General features: G+C 42.4%; 1 protein-coding gene across 9 annotated transcripts in view; it reads left to right on the forward strand.

The window, feature by feature from the left end:
* The window catches only part of ppip5k1a (diphosphoinositol pentakisphosphate kinase 1a), a 254,160-nt gene that overhangs the window by 221,061 nt on the left and 14,750 nt on the right, over positions 1 to 18,349 (forward strand). For all 9 annotated transcript variants that reach the window (XR_009507178.1, XM_059945947.1, XM_059945943.1 and 6 more), the window contains one exon: positions 13,744 to 13,881. Coding sequence is in view for 8 of the 9 variants with exons in the window: in XM_059945947.1 (XP_059801930.1) it covers positions 13,744 to 13,881 (138 nt within the window). In the remaining variant the exon portion in view is untranslated. The remainder of the gene's footprint in view (positions 1 to 13,743; positions 13,882 to 18,349) is intronic.

Below are 18,349 nucleotides of genomic sequence, written 5' to 3' on the forward strand. Positions count from 1 at the left end.
ACTTAACATTAACAAATTGTAGCTTGGTTTCTTCTTGCCTTCTATCCTACCTGTTTGTCCTGCACACTGAGTGTTGGACACATTTCTTAATAACCCAAAGCTCTTCAGTTTTCAGTGCAAACCCAATTTTTCATTTTTCATCTCTTGAGCAAGTAGATTGAGTCTGAATCCAATCCAAGAGATTCTGCTGCAGTGCTAAGGGAGTGCTGAACTGTCAAAATGTCATCTTTCATATGACACCTTATCATCCCAAGTTCCCCATTTGCATTTCAGGCAAAGTTTTCCACTTTGACCTGAACCAAGGTATCAGTCAGGAATGTTACACTGCTCTCTGATGGAGCTTCCCATCTACAATTTGATAAGCAATTTTCTGTTCCCAAGCATATTACATGTCCTGAATTGTGAAGAACATTATCAGAAAGACACCACTCTTTGAAGATGTCCTTGGTGCTTTGTAGGCTAGTATCTAAGATGGAGCCAGCCAAATTTATGACCCTCTGCAGCAGCTTTTGGTCCTGTTCAGTAGCCCCACCCCCCCACCTCCATACCAGACAGTGATGCAGCCTGTCAGAATGCTCTCCACAGTACATCTATAGCAGTTTTTGAGTGTATTTGTTGACATACCAAATCTCTTCAAACTGCTAATGAAGTATAGTCGCTGTCTTGCCTTCTTTGTAGCTGTGTCGATATATCAGAGATCTTGACACCCAGGAACTTGAAACTGCTCATTCTCTCCACTTTTGATCCTTCTTTGAGGATTGATATGTAGTCCATCATCTTGCCCTTGCTGAAGTCCACAGTCTTTTGTCTTAAATGACATTGACTGCAAGGTTATTGCTGCGACACCACTCCACTAGTTGGTATATCTTGCTCCTGTATGCTCTCTTGTCTCCATCTGAGATTTTACTAACAATGGTTGTATCATCAGCAGATTTATAGATAGTATTTGAGGTATGCCTAGCCACAGAGTCATGGGAATAGAGAGAGTAGAGCAGTGGACTAAGCACATACCCTTGAGGTGCACCAGTGTTGATCATCAGTGAGGAGAAAGTATTAACATCAATCCATGCAGATTGTGGTCTTCTAGTTAGGGAGTCTGGGATCCAATTGCAGAAGGAGATACAGAGGCCTGTGTTCTGTAACTTATCAATCAGGATTGTGGGAATGATGGTGTTAAATGCTGAGCTATAATTGATGAACAGCATCCTGACATAGGTGTTTGTATTGTCCAGGTGATCTAAGGCCAAGTGAAGAGCCATTGAGATTGTGTCTGCCACTGACCTGTTGTAGCAATAGGCAAATTACAGTAGGTCCTGGTCCTTGCTGAGGCAGGAGTTCAGTCTAGTCATGACCAACCTCTCAAAGCATTTCATCACTGTTGATGTGAGTGCTGCTGGGCGATGGTCATTAAGGCAGCTCATGTTATTCTTCTTAGGCACTGGAATAATTGTTGGCTTTTTGAAGCAAGTGGGAACTTTCACCCATAGCAGTGAGAGGTTGAAAATGCCCTTAAATACTCCTACCGGTTATTTGGCACAATTTTCTCACAAGTTGTTAGGGACAAGTATGTTTTCAGAAAGGCAGCATCCATTATTAAGGATCGAGCACCTAGGACATGCTCTTTTCTCATTGTTATCATCATGAGATAACAGAAGCTTGAAGGCACACACTCAGCAATTTAGGAACAGCTTCTTCCCCTCTGCCATCGGATTCCCAAATGGACATTGAACCCATGAACACTACCTCACTTTTTTGATAGATATTCTGTTTTTGCATGATTTTTGATCTTTTGTCTTGTCCATACTGCACCAACCGCCACCACTGGGCTATTAACATGCAGGAGCAGTGTGTGGTTAAGTGCCTTGCTCAAGGATACACACACACTGCCTCGGCTGAGGCTTGAACTAACGACCTTCAGATTGCTCGCCCAAAGCCTTAACCACTTGGCCATGTGCCACACTCTCACACTTTTCATCATACATATACTATAATTGATTTACTTGTTTATTTTTCTTCTACATTATGTATTGCATTGAACTGCTGCTGCTAAATTAACAAATTTCATGACACATTTCGGTGATAATAAACCTGATTCTGAGAATCAAGTGTTACGTACCTGTGGGTATTTTGTACTTGTCACGGGACAGTGGTGTTGAAGCTATACTGGACTTAAGGTAGTGGTCTTGTGATTGTGGAGTGATGTCATTTTCCTGCCAGTAGAGGTCATGTGACAGGTTTTTTTTTACAGGGTATAAAAGGAGGACCACTCCCTGTGAGGAGGGGCAGTTCATGGCTGGATTTGCCATTTTGACTCCATGCCACTGCATGGTCCAATATTATGACGCAGTTTGGTTGAAAGATGGCGTTTTATTTAATGCCTAAAGTTTGAAAGGTCATTGTCGGCAGTTTCTTTATAATACTGTCAGTTAAAAATCAGTGGAGAGTGAAGATCGGAGTTCGGGAGCTGAAAGATCGAGGAAAGTCGATTTCGACGGTGAAACAGGTTCAACCTTGTTTGATCCTCATTCGGAAGGAGTTCGTTGTCTATCCCTATGTTAATGCCTGCGAAATATAGCAGAAAGGATTGGGAACAGTTTTGTAAAGGAAAGGTCAGTGCCTTTAAGCCGTTTCATTTTCATCTTCGTAAATTCTCCGGGGAAAAGTAGTTTGACTGGGAATCGCAGCAACACGACGTGAAAGAGAATTTAAATCGTCTAAAAAGTCTCTCCTTTAATGGACTGTAAGCATTTTGAACTTTTGCAGTACTACTTTGAAGAACTGTTTTTGCAACATCACTTTAAGAACTGTTTAAGCTTCGTTGCTTTAAGAGCTGTTTAAGCTGCTGCATAGCAGCTGACTTCCAGTTACGTTAGTTGTTTGTTTACTTTTGGGGGTTTGTTTTTCAGTGTTTAATAAACGTTTTGTTTGTTATAAAAACCCTGCCTCACTTATATATTTATTGTTGCTGAATCCGTAACACAAGTTTAATATTACTGATATACGTGGAGAAATTTGCTGTTTTGTGGCACCAGTGCAGTGTAATACATTAAAATAAACTATAAATTACAATAAGAAATGTATATTATATACATATATAAATAAGAAAACCAAAAAAAGAAGTTAATTAAGTAAGTGGTGCAAAAATAGCGAGGTAATATTCATGGGTTCATTGTTCTCTCAGAATTCTGATGGCGGAGCTGTTCCTAAAACATTTGAGTACAGTATGTGGCTTCAGGCTCCTGTAACCCTTCCCTGATGGCAGTAATGAAAAGATGACATCTCCTGTGTAGCGAGGGCCCTTCATGGTGGATGGCGATTTTTTGAGGCGTTGCATTTTGAAGATGTCCTCTGTTGTGGGGAGGTTAGTACCCATGAAGGAGCCTGCTGAGTGGGCAATCCTGATCCTACTCAGTGGCCCGTCCATACTAGATGATAATGAAGTGTTGCCTAAATGCAAGTCTTTCTTTACGGAAGCGGATGAAATTTGCTGTCTTGATGTTCACCACTGAAGTAATTCCCTTTTTATTCTGCTCTGCTCTGCATAAAATGATACTCTGATCACTTCAGCTACACAGCTCTGGACAATTGTCTTGCTCTCTAGTCCAGTGATGTGACACCCCTACATCTAGCTGTTCAGCTGAGTAACATTTCATTCTTAATTTGGATTGCTATCTTTAGCAGACTAATCAAGTTAATGAAGAAATGAACCCTTTCCTTTCCACCCACAGAGTGTATGTTTACAGTCTTCCCCAATGCTGATCCTGTTGTAATCCCAACTGGATTCACTAGGGAAAAAATCTGCCTGTTAATAAGAGTATATAATTTTTGCTTGAGAATCTTCTCCACGAATGCCTTTCCATTGGTGATGAGATTAGATTTATAACTTAATGCTTAGAAGCAGTGAGTGCTTGTATCCTCTATCTGAAGTTAAGCAATGCATCTCAAATACTGACTTTCTGGGCCTCCTACTACAAAGATACAAATTTGTTTTGAGCTTATTTCAAATTATTGTTCTCCCCTAGCAGTTTAAAGGTTTGTTCCATTGAGCATGGGGAATAGAATGGCTAAGGTCATCGTGGTCTTATGGCTGGCAATAGAGAGGCTCCAGTCAGCCAAACTACAAGGACGAATGGAAGCAAAGTAATATATTTTTCTCATTGTAATGTATAATATTTTGTCTTGCTCTGAACTGCCGCAAAACAACTAATTTCACAAAACTTGTCAGCAATGATATGAAAAAAACAAGAGAAAATCTGCAGATGCTGGAAATCTGAGCAACACACAAAAATTGCTGGTGGAGCTCAGCAGGACAGGAGCACCTATGGGAAAAATACAGTCGATGTTTTGAACCAAAACCTTTCGCAGGACTGGAGAAAAAAGCTGAGGAGTAGATTTTAAAGGTGGGGGGAGGGGAGAGAGAAACACCAGGAGATAAGTGAAACCTGGGGGGCGGGGAATGAAGTAAAGAGTGGGAAGTTGATTGGTGAATGAGACAAAAGGTCATGGAAGGAAGAAAAATGGGGAAGGAGCACCAGAGCAGAATGATGGGCTGGGAAGAGGAGAGAGGAAAAAGGGGATGGGAAATGGACAAGGTGGGTTGGGGGTTGGGGAGCATTATTGGTAGTTTGAGAAATCTATGTTCATGCCATCAGGTTGGAGTCCACCCAAATGAAATACAAGTTGTTTGTTCCTCCAACCTGAGTGTAGCCCCATCATGACAGTGGGGAAGGCCAAGGATGGACATATCAGAATGGGAATGGGAAATGGAATTAAAATGGGTGGCCACTGGGAGATCACGCTTGTTCTGGCAGACAGACTTTAGATGCTCTGTGAAGCAGTTTCCTAATTGGCCTGCAGGGCTCCCCCAGCATTTTGTCAATGATAAACCTGATTCTGTTACTGATGAACAACAGGGCCAATGATACAATCATTATTGCACAGCTAAGGGCCATTGGGGATATACTGGTGGCCCCGATAAAACAATCCAGTCGGCCTCATTTCACCACCCTCTCTGTGGTCTTGCAAATCATTCTCCGAAGCTTCTGGTTTCCTGTTTTCCATAAACTGTGAGTTGTACATTGTCACTACTGTCTCCATAGGTTCAGAATGGTTTTTGCCTTGCATTCCATTTATCATTTGTCCAAAACGTTAAGTATCTTCAGAGTGATAATGGCCAAGTCTGTTTTTGTGATGTTGATCAACATTGGACTTTGGGTAGGCTAAAGGGGGAATCTATCAGTTCTCTTGGTGGACAAGAATTACTGAAGCCTGAAATCCCTCAGCACCAGCTTCAGGAACAGCAAATTTCCTACACCCATCAGGGTCTTGAACTGACTTGCACAGCCTTAAGCCTACCTCAGCAGTAAAATGCTGTGGACCACCTCTTGCACAATGATGGACTTGACATCCGTATCAAATACACAACATTTGTGTTTTTTTAAAACATACAATACTGTGCCCTTGCATCTAGCTGAGGTGCCTAAGACTTGCACAGTTCTGTATTTGTCAATGTGGAGCGGAGAGCAAGTTTGTAAATCTGGTGGGAGCAAAGGATGTTGGGAATGACAAGTGTGGAGAGCTGCGGGAGAAGTGTGGGATAGGCGGCAGAGGGGAAGTGCCAAGGGGCAAGGGGTGGCGCGGGTGCAGACACTCTAAGACCTGAGACACCGGACAAAGTTATTTGACTCCAAACAATTGGTTTATTGATCATCGCAGAATGTCTGTGGTACTTTCCACAGCCTCTTCTCTTCCTTCCTCTGTTCCCAACCATGATTACCCTCTCCTTGCCCCCTTCCCACTGTCAGTCCATGAAAGAGACCCATACCAGAATTGGGTTTATCATTGTTCACATATGTCATGAAATTTTTTTTATATGGCAGCAGTACAGTTCCATACATAAAATTGCAGTACTGGCAAAAGTCTTAGGCACTCTCGCTATATATGTGCCTAAGACTTCTGCACAGTACTGTAAACTAAAAACAAATTACACAAGGAAGAATACAGTTAGAACAAAAGAAAGCAAAGTCCTTTCTCCATCTCCCTCTGCTGCTCCCCCCCTTTCTTTCTCCCAAGGCCTCCTGTCCCATGATCCTTTCCCTTCTCCAGCTCTGTATCACTTTCGCCAATCACCTTTCCAGCTGTTAGCTTCATCCCACCCCCTCCAGTCTTCTCCTATAATTTCACATTTCCCACTCCCCCCACTACTTTCAAATCTCTTAGTATCTTTCTCTTCAGTTAGTCCTGACGAAGGTTCTCGGCCCGAACCGTCGACAGTGCTTCTCCTTATAGATGCTGCCTGGCCTATTCCACCAGCATTTTGTGTGTGTTGTTTGAATTTCCAGCATCTGCAGATTTCCTCGTGTTTGCTCCTTTGTAGTTCAAAGTGCTCTTAGTGTTGCTGTACGGAGGTAGTAATTAGGGTTGTGTGGGTTGGTGCAAGAACCAAATGTCTGAAGTGGAATAGCTGTTCTTGAAATGGGTGGTGTGGGACTTCAGACTTTACCTCTGTCCAGTGGTAGCTGAGATTTATATATAACTTGTGCTTTGTGTGTTTGCATCAGATTCAGGTTTATTATCATTGTATTAGTTAATGTGAAATTTGTTATTTTGCCTCGGTGTGCCTGTGATGGTCCTGTAAGCAGGTTTTTCATTGCACCTGCACCACTTTGTTCTTGTGCACATGACAATAAACTTGACATAACTTTACATAATGGCTTGGGATCTTAAAGTCTTACTGAAATTCCAGGCTGAGCTTCTTTAACATAAAAGGTAGCACATCTGATGGTGTACCCTCTCAGCACTGACTTTAGTGTCTGTCTGGATTTCAGGACTGGGTATGAGTTTTGTGAAACTGACTTTTGAGGCCTGCAGTGGAAAGATGATAGGGAATGGTAGGAGCTGCCAGTCATGCAAAAGCGCATTAAGGACATTGTACGTTGGAGGGAGGGGAGACATTGGCAGGAAAGTGGTTTTTCAAATTGATGCAATTTTGATGATTTTAGGATTTGCTGAATCTTTTCTCCCTTTGTTCCAGGAATTGCCTTGTTCATTGCTGTAAAGTATTTGAGGTTTGATACTATTTTCAGAATATTCCATCTGTTCTTACTCCAGCGGGTAAAGTTCTTGGAGCAACATACTCTTCTGAAAATACTTATGAAATTGCCCTTATGTTCACCATCTGATGTGCCAGGATTATAGTCTTTAACAATTAACTTCTTTCTTAATTTTATAAAACTTAGTAGGTCTGTTTGTAGGATGAATACAGTGGATTCCAGTTAATTGGGGCATATCAGGACCAGTACATCTTAGCCCAAGTAAGCGGCTAAAACGTAGAACATAGAAATCTACTGGACGTTACAGGCCCTTTGGCCCATGATGTTGTGCCAACCATGTAACCTCCTCTAGAAACTGCCTGCCTAGAATTTCCCTGGCACATAGCCCTCTATTTTTCTAAGCTCCATGTACCTGTCTAAGAGGCTCTTAAAAGACCCTATTGTATCCACTTCCACCACCACTGATGGCACTGCATTTCACGCACCCAAAAAACAGAGACATTCCCTCAGTACCTATTTCCAAGCACCTTAATCATCTTATACACCTCTATCAGGTCACCTCTCATCCTCCATTGCTCCAAGGAGAAAAGACCAAGTTCACTCAACCTATGCTTATAAGGTACGCCGTGCAATCCAGGCAACATCCTTGTAAGTCTCCTCTGCACTCTCTCTTTAGAGAGAGTGCACATCCTTCCTGTAGTGAGGTGACCAGAACTGAACATGGTACTCCAAGTGGGGTGTAATCAAGGTCTTGTATAGTTGTAACATTACCTCATGGCTCTTGAGCTCAATCCCACGGTTAATGAATGCCAACACACCATACGCCTTCTTAACAACACCGTCAACCTGTGCAGCAGCTTTGAGCGTCCTATGGACTCGGACCCCAAGATCTCTCAGATCCTCCACACTGCCAAGAACTTTACCATTAATATTATATTCTGTCTTCAAATTGGACCTACCATAATGAACCACTTCATACTTATCTGGGTTGAAGTCCATCTGCCACTTCTCAGCTCAGTTCTGCATCGTATCATTGTCCCACTGTAACCTTTGACAACCCTCCAGACTATCCACAGCACTCCCAACCTTTGTGTCATCAGAAAACTTACTAACCCACCCTTCTACTTCTTCATCCAGGTCTTTTATAAAAATCACAAAGAGGAGGGGTCCCAGAACAGAAACCTGTGGAACACCACTGGTCACCAACCTCCATGCAGAATACGAACCATCTACAACCACCCTTTGCCTTCTGTGGGCAAGCCAGTTCTGGATCCACAAAGCAAGGTCTCCTTGGATCCCATGCCTCCTTACCTTCTGAAGGAGCCTTGTATGGAGAACCTTATCAAATGTCTTACTGAAATCCATATACACTACATCCACTGCCTTACCTTCATCAATGTGTTTTGTTACTTCCTCAGAGAACTCAATCAGGCTCATAAGGCACGACCTGCCTTTGACAAGCCATGCTGACTATCCCTAATCAGATTATGTCTCTCCAAATGCTTATAAATCCTGCCTCTTAGGATCTTCAACAACTTGCCCACCACTGAGGTCAGACTCACAGTCTATAATTTCCTGGGCTATCTCTACTCCCATTATTGAACACTTGCAACCCTCTAATCCTCTGGTACTTCTCCCGTCCCTATTGATGATGCAAAGATCATCACCAGAGGCTCAGCAATATCCTCCCTCGCTTCCCACAGTAGCCTGGGGTATATCTCATCCGGTCCCAGTGACTTATCTAACTTCTTTCAAAAGCTCCAGCGCATCCTCTTTATAATGTCTATATGCTCAAGTGTTTCAGACCACTGTAAGTCATCCCCACAGTTGCCAAGGTCTTTTTCTCTGAATACTGAAGCAAAGTATTCATTAAGTATCTCCGCTACCTTCTCTGACTCCATGCACCCGTTTCCACTATCACACCTGATTGGTCCTATTCTCACAGGACCCATCCTCTTGCTCTTCACATACTTGTGGAATGCCTTGGAGTTTTCCTTTATCCTGCTCACCAAGGCCTTCTCATAGTCCCTTCTGGATCTCCTAATCCCATTCTTAAGCTCCTTCCTAGAAACCTTATAGTTTTTAGAGCCCTAACAGTACCTAGTTTCTTGAACCTTTAGTAAGTATTTCTTTTCTTCTTAACTAGATTTTCTACATCCTTTGTACTCCATGCTTCTTTAACTCTACCATCTATTCCCTGCCTCAATAGAACATACCTATACAAGCACCATGTAAATGTTCCATGAATATTTACCACATTTCTGCCATGCATTTCCCTGAGAACATCTGCTCCCAATTTATGCTCCCAAGTTCCTGCTTATTGGCATCATTCCTCCTACCCCAATTAAATGTTTTCCCAAATTGTTTGCTATCACTGTTCAGCATTATGGTGAAGGAGATAGAGTTGTGATCACTATCTCCAAAATGCTCTCCCACCAAGAGATCTGACACCTGACCAGGTTCGTTTCCCAATACCAGATCAAGTACAGCCTCTCCTGGTTGGCTTATCTCCATGTTGTGCCAGGAAGCCTTCTTGAATACATCTAACAAACTCCACCCCATCTAAACCCCTTGCACTGAGATGCCAATCAGTATTAGAAAAGTTAAAATCTTCCATCACAACAACCCTATTATTATTGCACCTTTCCAGAATCTGCCTCCCTATCCACTCCTTGATATCCCCGTTACTATTGGGGGGGGGGGTCTATAAAAAGACACCCAGTAGCATCATTGCCCCTTTCCTGTTTCTGACATCCACCCACACTGACTCCGTAGACCATCCCTCCGTGGCTTCCTCCTTTTCTGAAGCCATGACACTATCCCTAATTAGCAATGCCTCACCCCCACCTCTTTTGCCTCCCTCTCTGTTCTTTTTGAAACATCTAAACATCTGGCTCACTCAGCAGTCATTGCTGCTCTTGAGACATTCAATTTTCTGTAATGGCCACAACATCATAGTTCCATGTATTGATCCACGTTTTAAGTTCATCCACCTTGTTTATGATACTCTTTGCATTAAAATAGACACATCTCAAACAATCAGGCTGAGTGCATCTTTGCTCTAATATCTGTTTATCCTTCCTCACGAACTCCCTACAAGCTGTCTCTACTTGTGCTCCAACCTGCCAATCCTCTGCCTCTTCATTTCGGTTCCCACCCACCCACTCCCCCCCCCCCCCCGCAAATCTAGTTTAAACCCTCCCCAATAGCATTGACAAACCTTCCCGCCAGGATATTGGTTCCCCCTCGGATTCAAGTGCAACCTGTTTTTTTTGTATAGGTCACACCTGCTTCAGAAGAGGTCCCAATGATCCAGAAGTCTGAATCCTTGCCCCTGCTCCAATTCTTCAGCCACACATTTATCCTTCACATCATTTTGTTCCTATACTCACTGTCACGTGGCACAGGCAGCAATCCCGAGATTACTACCTTTGAGGTCTTGCTTCTCAGCTTCCTTCCTAACTCCCTGTATTCTGCTTTCAGGACCTCCACTCTTTTTCTACCTATATCGTTGGTACCAATATGTATGACAATCTCTGCTGCTCTCCCTCCCATTTCATGATATTGTGAACACGCTCAGAAATATCACGAACCCTGGCACCTGGGAGGCAAACTACTATCATTATTTCTTTTTCACGCCCACAGTATCGCTTATCTGTCCCCTTAACTATAGAGTCCCCTATAACGCTGTCATCCTGTTCCATTCCCTACCCTTCTGAGCCATAGCACCAGACTCAGCGCCAGAGAAACGACCACTGTTGCTTCCCCCAGGTAGGTCCCCCGCCCAATCAGTACTCAAAATGGAGTACTTATTGTTAAGGGGGACATCCACAAGGGTGCTCTCCATTACCTGATGCCCTCCCTTCCCTCTCCTGATGGTCACCCATTTATCTGTCTCCTGTGGCCCTAGGGTGTCTACCTGCCTGTAGCTCCTGTCTATCACCTCTTCACTTTCCCTAACAAGCTGAAGGTCATCGAGCTCCAGTTCCTTAACTCGGTCGCTATCCCAATTAGCCAAAGTTTCATGGAAGTAGTTTTTAAAAAATGTATAAAATAAGATTAACTTATTGAACTGCTTAACAAATTGCATATTTAATGAAATACAGAACAATTAGAACACTATTGTTACCACATCAGTACTATAAAACTGTTTAGTTCCTAATAGTTATCAACTTTTCGTTCCTATAGAATATTGCAATGTTCTTTAGATTAATTGAAAATTGACAAAATCAGCACAAACATCTAATGCAAACAATGGGCTGTCTTCATACAATGCTTTCAATGATTCCATCCTCCAAATTTTCATTTTGATTGTAATATTCAGGATAAAGGCCGATACCTTCCTAACTTGTTGAAATAGTTTCATTTTCACTCACAGCTGTTAAGCATTCTTCATGCCTGAATGCTTAAAACCATAGTGAGTAAAACACTTAAGAATTGTATTACTGCTTATTTCTCGCCAACTATCAGTGACAAAAATCACTGCTTTTTTTTTAACACAAGCACACACAAGTGATGCTATTTAAAAAGAGTTCTCTCTAAGCAAGTGCAATGTCTAACAGCCAGATAGACTAATGCTAGTTAGAAACTGGTTGGCAACAGTCTTCTGTCCCAATTAAGTGGCGCAGAGTCCCAAGTAAGTGGCTATCCCAATTATCTAATGGCATGATCAACCTGAATCCACTGTATTATTAGTGTAAAAGGTTCAAAAAGTACATTTATTATCAACATATACAATTCTGAAATTCTTCTTCCGATAGCCTCAAAACCAAGAAAGAAAAGAATGGCAGTAAATCATCGACCCATTAATCCCTTCTCCCCGCACAAAAAAAAGAACAAAAAATGGAGCAAGCATATCGACCCTCAAATTCCCCTCCCCACACTCAAAAAAAATGCAAAAGATTGGGCGAGAAACACAGAACATAAAAAAATTAAGCTTGGAGGAAAAGTCTGTAGTCCAAGTCCATATCCAAAACACAGAAAACCTCCTGCTCAGCAGCAGGACTTTCACTCCGTGGCTGAGGGATCCCAAGAGCGATCAAAAGGCAGTCTCCTCTCTCCGTAGCAGAGCGATCCCCACCAGTGATCAGGAAGCAGTCTCTCATCTCTGTAGTCAAGCGATCCCACCAGTGATCAAGAGGCAGTCTCTCATCTCTGTAGTAGAGCGATCCCACCAGTGATCAAGAGGCAGTCTCTCATCTCTGTAGTAGAGCGATCCCACCAGTGATCAAGAGGCAGTCTCTCATCTCTGTAGTAGAGCGATCCCACCAGTGATCAAGAGGCAGTCTCTCATCTCTGTAGTAGAGCGATCCCACCAGTGATCAAGAGGCAGTCTCTCATCTCTGTAGTAGAGTGATCCCACCAGTGATCAAGAGGCAGTCTCTCATCTCTGTAGTAGAGCGATCCCACCAGTGATGAAAAAGCAACCAGCCAGTGCTCACCTTCCACGTTGGCTCATGCCCCATCCCACAGCCTTCTCACCACAACATTCCCACACACTGCCTCTGTCTCCTGGAATCCTCGTGGACACAGCACAGCACTCCAAGTGTTGATCTTTAAAGTTATCCGGAATTATTAATTGCATAAGAACAGTTAGTGTGGCTGTGATTGCTTCTTAGCGTTAAATTCAATGTTAATTCTGTAATATTAAATATGCGAGGTTGACAATCCAAAGCCCAAGGACTGGAGGCCCAGTGAAGACCAGTCATGAATCAGTGTTGACAAGTGCAGGGCAAGAGAGTAAACAGAAACAGTGAAGCAACAGTTTTTATTTTATTCAGAGATGCAGTACATAATTGGTCCTTCTGGCCCTTCGAGCTGCATTGCCAGGAACTCATCAATTTAACCCTAGCCTAATCATGGGATAATCTACAATAACTAGTAAACCCACTAACCGGTACGGCTTTGGACCAATATGTTCTCAAGGAGGATGTACAAGCTCCTTACAGATGATGTTGGAATCGAATTCCAAACTCCAATGCCCCGAGCTATATTAGCTCAGGTTATTTCCATCTGCATACAATTTTCATGACTGTATATTGAGCAGTGGGGTTCCTACTCTATGTTGGTAACAGACTTTGAATCACTGAGTAAGATATCTGGATCTGATCATTTGCTTCCCACTATAACTACTCATTTCATTTTAATGGTGTGTGATATTTTTATATGTTTATGGAAATGTATTTGAGTTTTTGGAATTTCACATCTTGTAGTAGACCATCAGGGTTGTGGTTTAACAGATACTCCAAGTGATTAATTCAAGTTCAAGTTCAGTTATTGTCATTCAACATGTATTCTGCCAAACAAAGCAACTTTCCTCCAGACCAAGGTGCACAACACAATACATACAACTATCACACAGAACAGAAAAACTAATATTACCACAAACACCGTGTTCCATATTTTATGCCAAAGTATATGGTTTTTTAAGAATATAACCTGTTCACTATTGCCTTCAATTTAGCTCTGTACTAGAAGTGTCACAGACCCTGAGGTGTTCTGCTGCATTGTGTTCATTTGCCTGGCTTGGTTTAGTTTGGCTCAGCTTGGTCAATTGCCTTTTCATTCCAAACACCAATTGTCTTGTTGTAGAATGGCCATTATATTGTGGTTTTCATCGTTGTCTTTAGGTCTGTTAAAATGTGTGAATTCAATTAATTTCAGTTTTTTATTTTGTCTCATTTTTCTTTAGGTTTTGAAGGCTGCTCTATGGTTCCTTCAATTTATCCTCTTGAAACGCTCCACAATTCCCTCTCCTTGAAGCAGGTGAATGAATTCCTTACGTCTATCTCTGAAATTTGCAGAGAATCTCATGAGAGAGCATCAAAAGGTAAAAAAAATGCAAACCTTTATCTGAAACTGAAAAAGTGAACAATACTTTTTGTTACATTAATATGACAAGACACAGAACAAAATAATCTTGTGAACTCCAGCACCTGTCACTACCTGGGCACTGCAGGACGACTAACGGATAAGATTGGGAAAATGTCTAATAGTTGTTCTCAGGTTGGATAAATCATATTGATAGGCTCGAATGATGTATCTGGCAGGCGAGTACTCAGTGGGTAATGGGGCTTAACAAAGACTTAAAACAGGAAATAATTCTATTCACCCCTTCCCAGGCATTTAAACACATTAGACAATGCAGAACACAGAATAAAGTAGAGTCTAGATTTCTCATCAGCCAGTTCCAATACTGTGGCTGGAACAATCAGTGTTGAATTTCATCAATGATTGTTGCTGATGATGGAATTCCTTGCCTGCCCCACAGGCCACCTGGTTGTGTGGCCTTCAAAAACTGTTAACAAATGAGTATTTGATGGCTCCAGACATGTACTCAGAAGAATGAAGGATGATCTCATTGAAACCTATCAAAAATTGAAAGATCTAAATAGAGTGGATGTGGAAAGGATGTTTCCTATAGTGAGGGAGTCTAGAACCAGAGGGCACAGCCTCAGAATAGAGGGACATCTCTTTAGAACAGAAATGAGGAAGAATTTATTTAACCAGAGGATGATATATCTGGTGAATTCATTACCACAGATGAATGTGTAGGCCAAGTCATTGGATGTATTTAAAGCAGAGGTTGATAGGATCTTGATTATTAAGAGCATCAAAGGTTATGGAAAGAAGGCAGTTGAATAGGGTTAAGAGGAATAATGAATCAGCCCGGATGAAATGGCAGAGCAGACTTGATGGGCTGAATGGCCTGATTCTGTTTCTATGTCTTATGGTCTTCAGATAGTGACTTGCCTCATTGATCTCCAGCCTCCACCATAAACTCAGTGGCCACTTTATTAGACACAGGAGGTACCTAATAAAAAGCTCACTGAATGGATGTTTATGGTCTCTGCTGCTGTTTTTTCCCCTCTTACTATACCTAGTGTAGTAAATGGCTGTTATCCGTTCTTCATGCTAGATGTTGATGTCCTAGGAGACCCAGAGGCTCCCAGGGAACTACATCTGTGTGAAGTGGATCCCTGTTAGCATTCGGGAGCAGCAGCTGGATAACCTTCGGCTTGTACTGGAGAGTGAGGAGATAACCAGAGTTACAGGGAAGTCGTCACCCAGAAGTTGCAGGAAGCAAGTAGCTGGGTGACTGTCAAGAGAAATTGAACTATGAATAGGCAGTTAGCACTGACCACCCTGTGGCCATTCCACTAAAAAATAAGTATACATTATTGGATACTGTTGTGGGAGATGACCTCCCAGGGGAATGCCACAGAGACCAGGTTACTGGCACTGAGCATAGGTCCATGGTACAGAAGAGAGGGAGAAGAGGGGGGCGGTAGTGGTAGGGACTCAATAGTCTGGGGAACAGACAGGAGATTCTGTGGATGTGAATGACACACCTCGATGGTAGGTTGCCTCCTAGGTGTCAGGGTCATCACGAATCGCATTCACGGTATTTTGGAGAGGGAGGGAGAGCAGCCAGATGTCTTGGTACATATTGGTACCAACGACATAGGAAGGAAAAGCAAAGAGGTCCTGAGAAGAGAATTTAGAGAGTTAAGTAGAAAGCCGAGGAAACAAGACTCCTGGGTAGTAATTTCTGGATTGCTGCCTGTGCCACGCACCAGTGAGAATAGAAACAGGATGATTTGGTAAATCAATGCGTGGCTGAGAAGCTGGTGTAGGGGTAGGGCTTCAGGTCCAAAGATCATTGGGATTTCTTCTAGGGGAGGTATGACCTTTTCAGAAATGATATGTTGCACTTGAACCCAAGGGGGACCAATATTCTCGTGGGCAGATTTGTTAGAGCTGTAGGGGAGGGTTTAACCTAATTTGGCAGAGGGGTGGGAACTGGAATGAAGGGACTTGGGATAGGATGAATGATAAAAACGCAAAGAAAGCATGCAATTACAGCCAGCCGGGTGAGTATCAGTGCATTAGGAATGCAGAATCAAAAAGGATAGCAAATGCAGTAGTCAGTGTTATATCTCAGTACAGAGAGTATAGGAAGTAAGGTGGATGATCTTCTTGTACTATGACACATTATTAGGTATGATGTTGTGGCCATCACTGGATCGTGGCTAAGCAATGTTTATAATTGGGAGCTGAATGTCCAAGGTTACACAGTGTTTTAGAGGGAAAGGAAGGTAGGCAGAGGAGGTGGCATGGCTCTGCTAGTCAAGAATGGCATCGAATCAGTAGGTAGATATGACATAGGGTTAGAAGATGTTGAATCCTTGTGGGTTGAGTTAAGAAACTGCAAGGGTAGAAGGACCCTGATGGCAGTTATACACAGGCCTCCCAACAATAGCTGGGATGTGGACCACAGATTACAACAGGAAATAGAAAAGGCATGTCAAAAGGGCAATGTTATGATAGTCATGGGAGATTTCAACATGCAGGTCGATTGGGGAAAATCAGGTTGGAAATGGATCCCAACAGTGTGAGTTTGTTGAATGCCTATGAGATGACGTTTTAGAGCAATTTGTCGTTGAGCCTACTCGGGGATCACCTATACTGGATTGAGTGTTATGTAATAAACCAGAAGTGATTAGGGAGTTTAAGGTAAAAGAACCCTTAGGAGACAGTGATGACAATATGATTGAGCTCAACTTGAAATTTGAAAGGGAGAAAGTGAAGTCTGACACAGCAGTATTTCAGTGGAGTAAAGGAAATTAGTGGTATTGAGAGGGGAGTTGGCCAAAGAAAATTGGAAGGAGGTGCTGGAGGTGTGTACAGACCACATGATGTGGATGCCGAGGAACTTGAAGCTGTTTACCCTCTCAACCCCAGATCCATTGATGTCAATAAGGGTTGGCCCATCTCCATTCCTCCTGTAATCCATAACCAGCTCCTTTGTTTTTGCGACATTGAGGGAGAGGTTGTTTTCTTAACACCACTATGTCAGAGTGATGACTTCTTCCCTTTAGGCCACCTCATTATTGTTTGAGATAAGGCCAATCAATGTAGTGTCATTGGCAAATTTAATTTGCAAACTGGAGCTGCTAATGTTGCCAAGTTTGCAGATGATATGAAGGTTGGTGGAGAGGCAGTAAGTGTTGAGGAAGCAGGTAGGCTGCAGAAACACTTTGACAGATTAGGAAGATGGGCAAGAGAGGCAAATGAAATACAATGTTAGATAATTCATGGTCATGTAATTTGGTAATAGAAATAAATGTACGGATTATTTTCTAAGTGTGAAGAATAATCAAAAGTCTGAGATGAAAAGAGACTTGGGAGTCCTTGTGCAGAACAACCTAAAGGTTAACTTGCCGGTAGAGTTGGAGGTGAGGAAGGCAAATGCAATGTCAGCATTCATTTCAAGTGATCTAGAATACAAGAGCAAGGATGTGATGCCAAAGCTTTATAAGGCACTGGTGAGGCCTCACCTTGAGTATTGTGAACAGTTTCAGGCTCCTCTTCTAAGAAAAGATGTGCTGGCTTTGGAGAGGGTTCGGATGAGATTCTCAAGGATGATTCCAGGAATGAAAAGGTTTGATAGCTCTGGGTCTGTACTTGGTGGAATTTAGAAGTATGGGGGGTTCTTATTGAAACCTTTCGAATGCTGAAAAGCCTAGGCAAAGTAGATGTGGAAAGGATGTTTCCCATGGTGGGGGAGTCTAGGACAAGAGGGCACAGGCAGCTGTAGAGGCCAGGACTTTGGGTGTATATAAAGCAGAGCTTGATAGTGGTGTCAAAGATTATGGGGAGAAGGCCATGTAATGGGGCTGAGGAGAGGAAAAAGATCAGCCATGACTGAATGGCAGAGCAGACTCAATGGCCAAATGACCTAATTTTGCTCCTATGTCTTATGATATTTGCATTAACAAACGTGTTGTGTTGTAGCTAAATAAGTGGCCATGAAGTGTGTAATTGAATTTTTGTAACACATACAAAATGCTGGAGGAACTCAGCAGGTCGGGCAACATCTATGGAGAAGAATAGAATCTGTTTCAGATGGAGACCCTTCATCAGGACTGCCTGACCTGCTGAGTTTCTCCAACATTTTGTGTGTGTTACTCTAGATTTCCAGCATCTGCAGAATCTCTTGTGTTTATTAAATTTATATTCTGCTTTTCAACAGTAAAACCCATATTACTCATAAAGATAAACACATTTGAGCTACCTAAATTTAGTATTTTTTTAAGGAGAAACATTCTGTGTACCAAGTATTAGAAGGAGTCCTCTCAAGTAATGCAGCAGAGCCCCTAGATTTTTTTCCTTACTTACATAGGGTGCATAGTGATGAGCAGTACAATAGATGTGACAGAGCCATTGTCAGAATCATGTTTAATATCTGTGGCATATGCTGGGAAATTTGTTTTGCGATTCTCATTGCATTCTCA

This window comes from Hypanus sabinus, chromosome 21, assembly GCF_030144855.1.
Source record: "Hypanus sabinus isolate sHypSab1 chromosome 21, sHypSab1.hap1, whole genome shotgun sequence".
In the NCBI taxonomy this organism is placed as follows: Eukaryota; Metazoa; Chordata; class Chondrichthyes; order Myliobatiformes; family Dasyatidae; genus Hypanus; species Hypanus sabinus.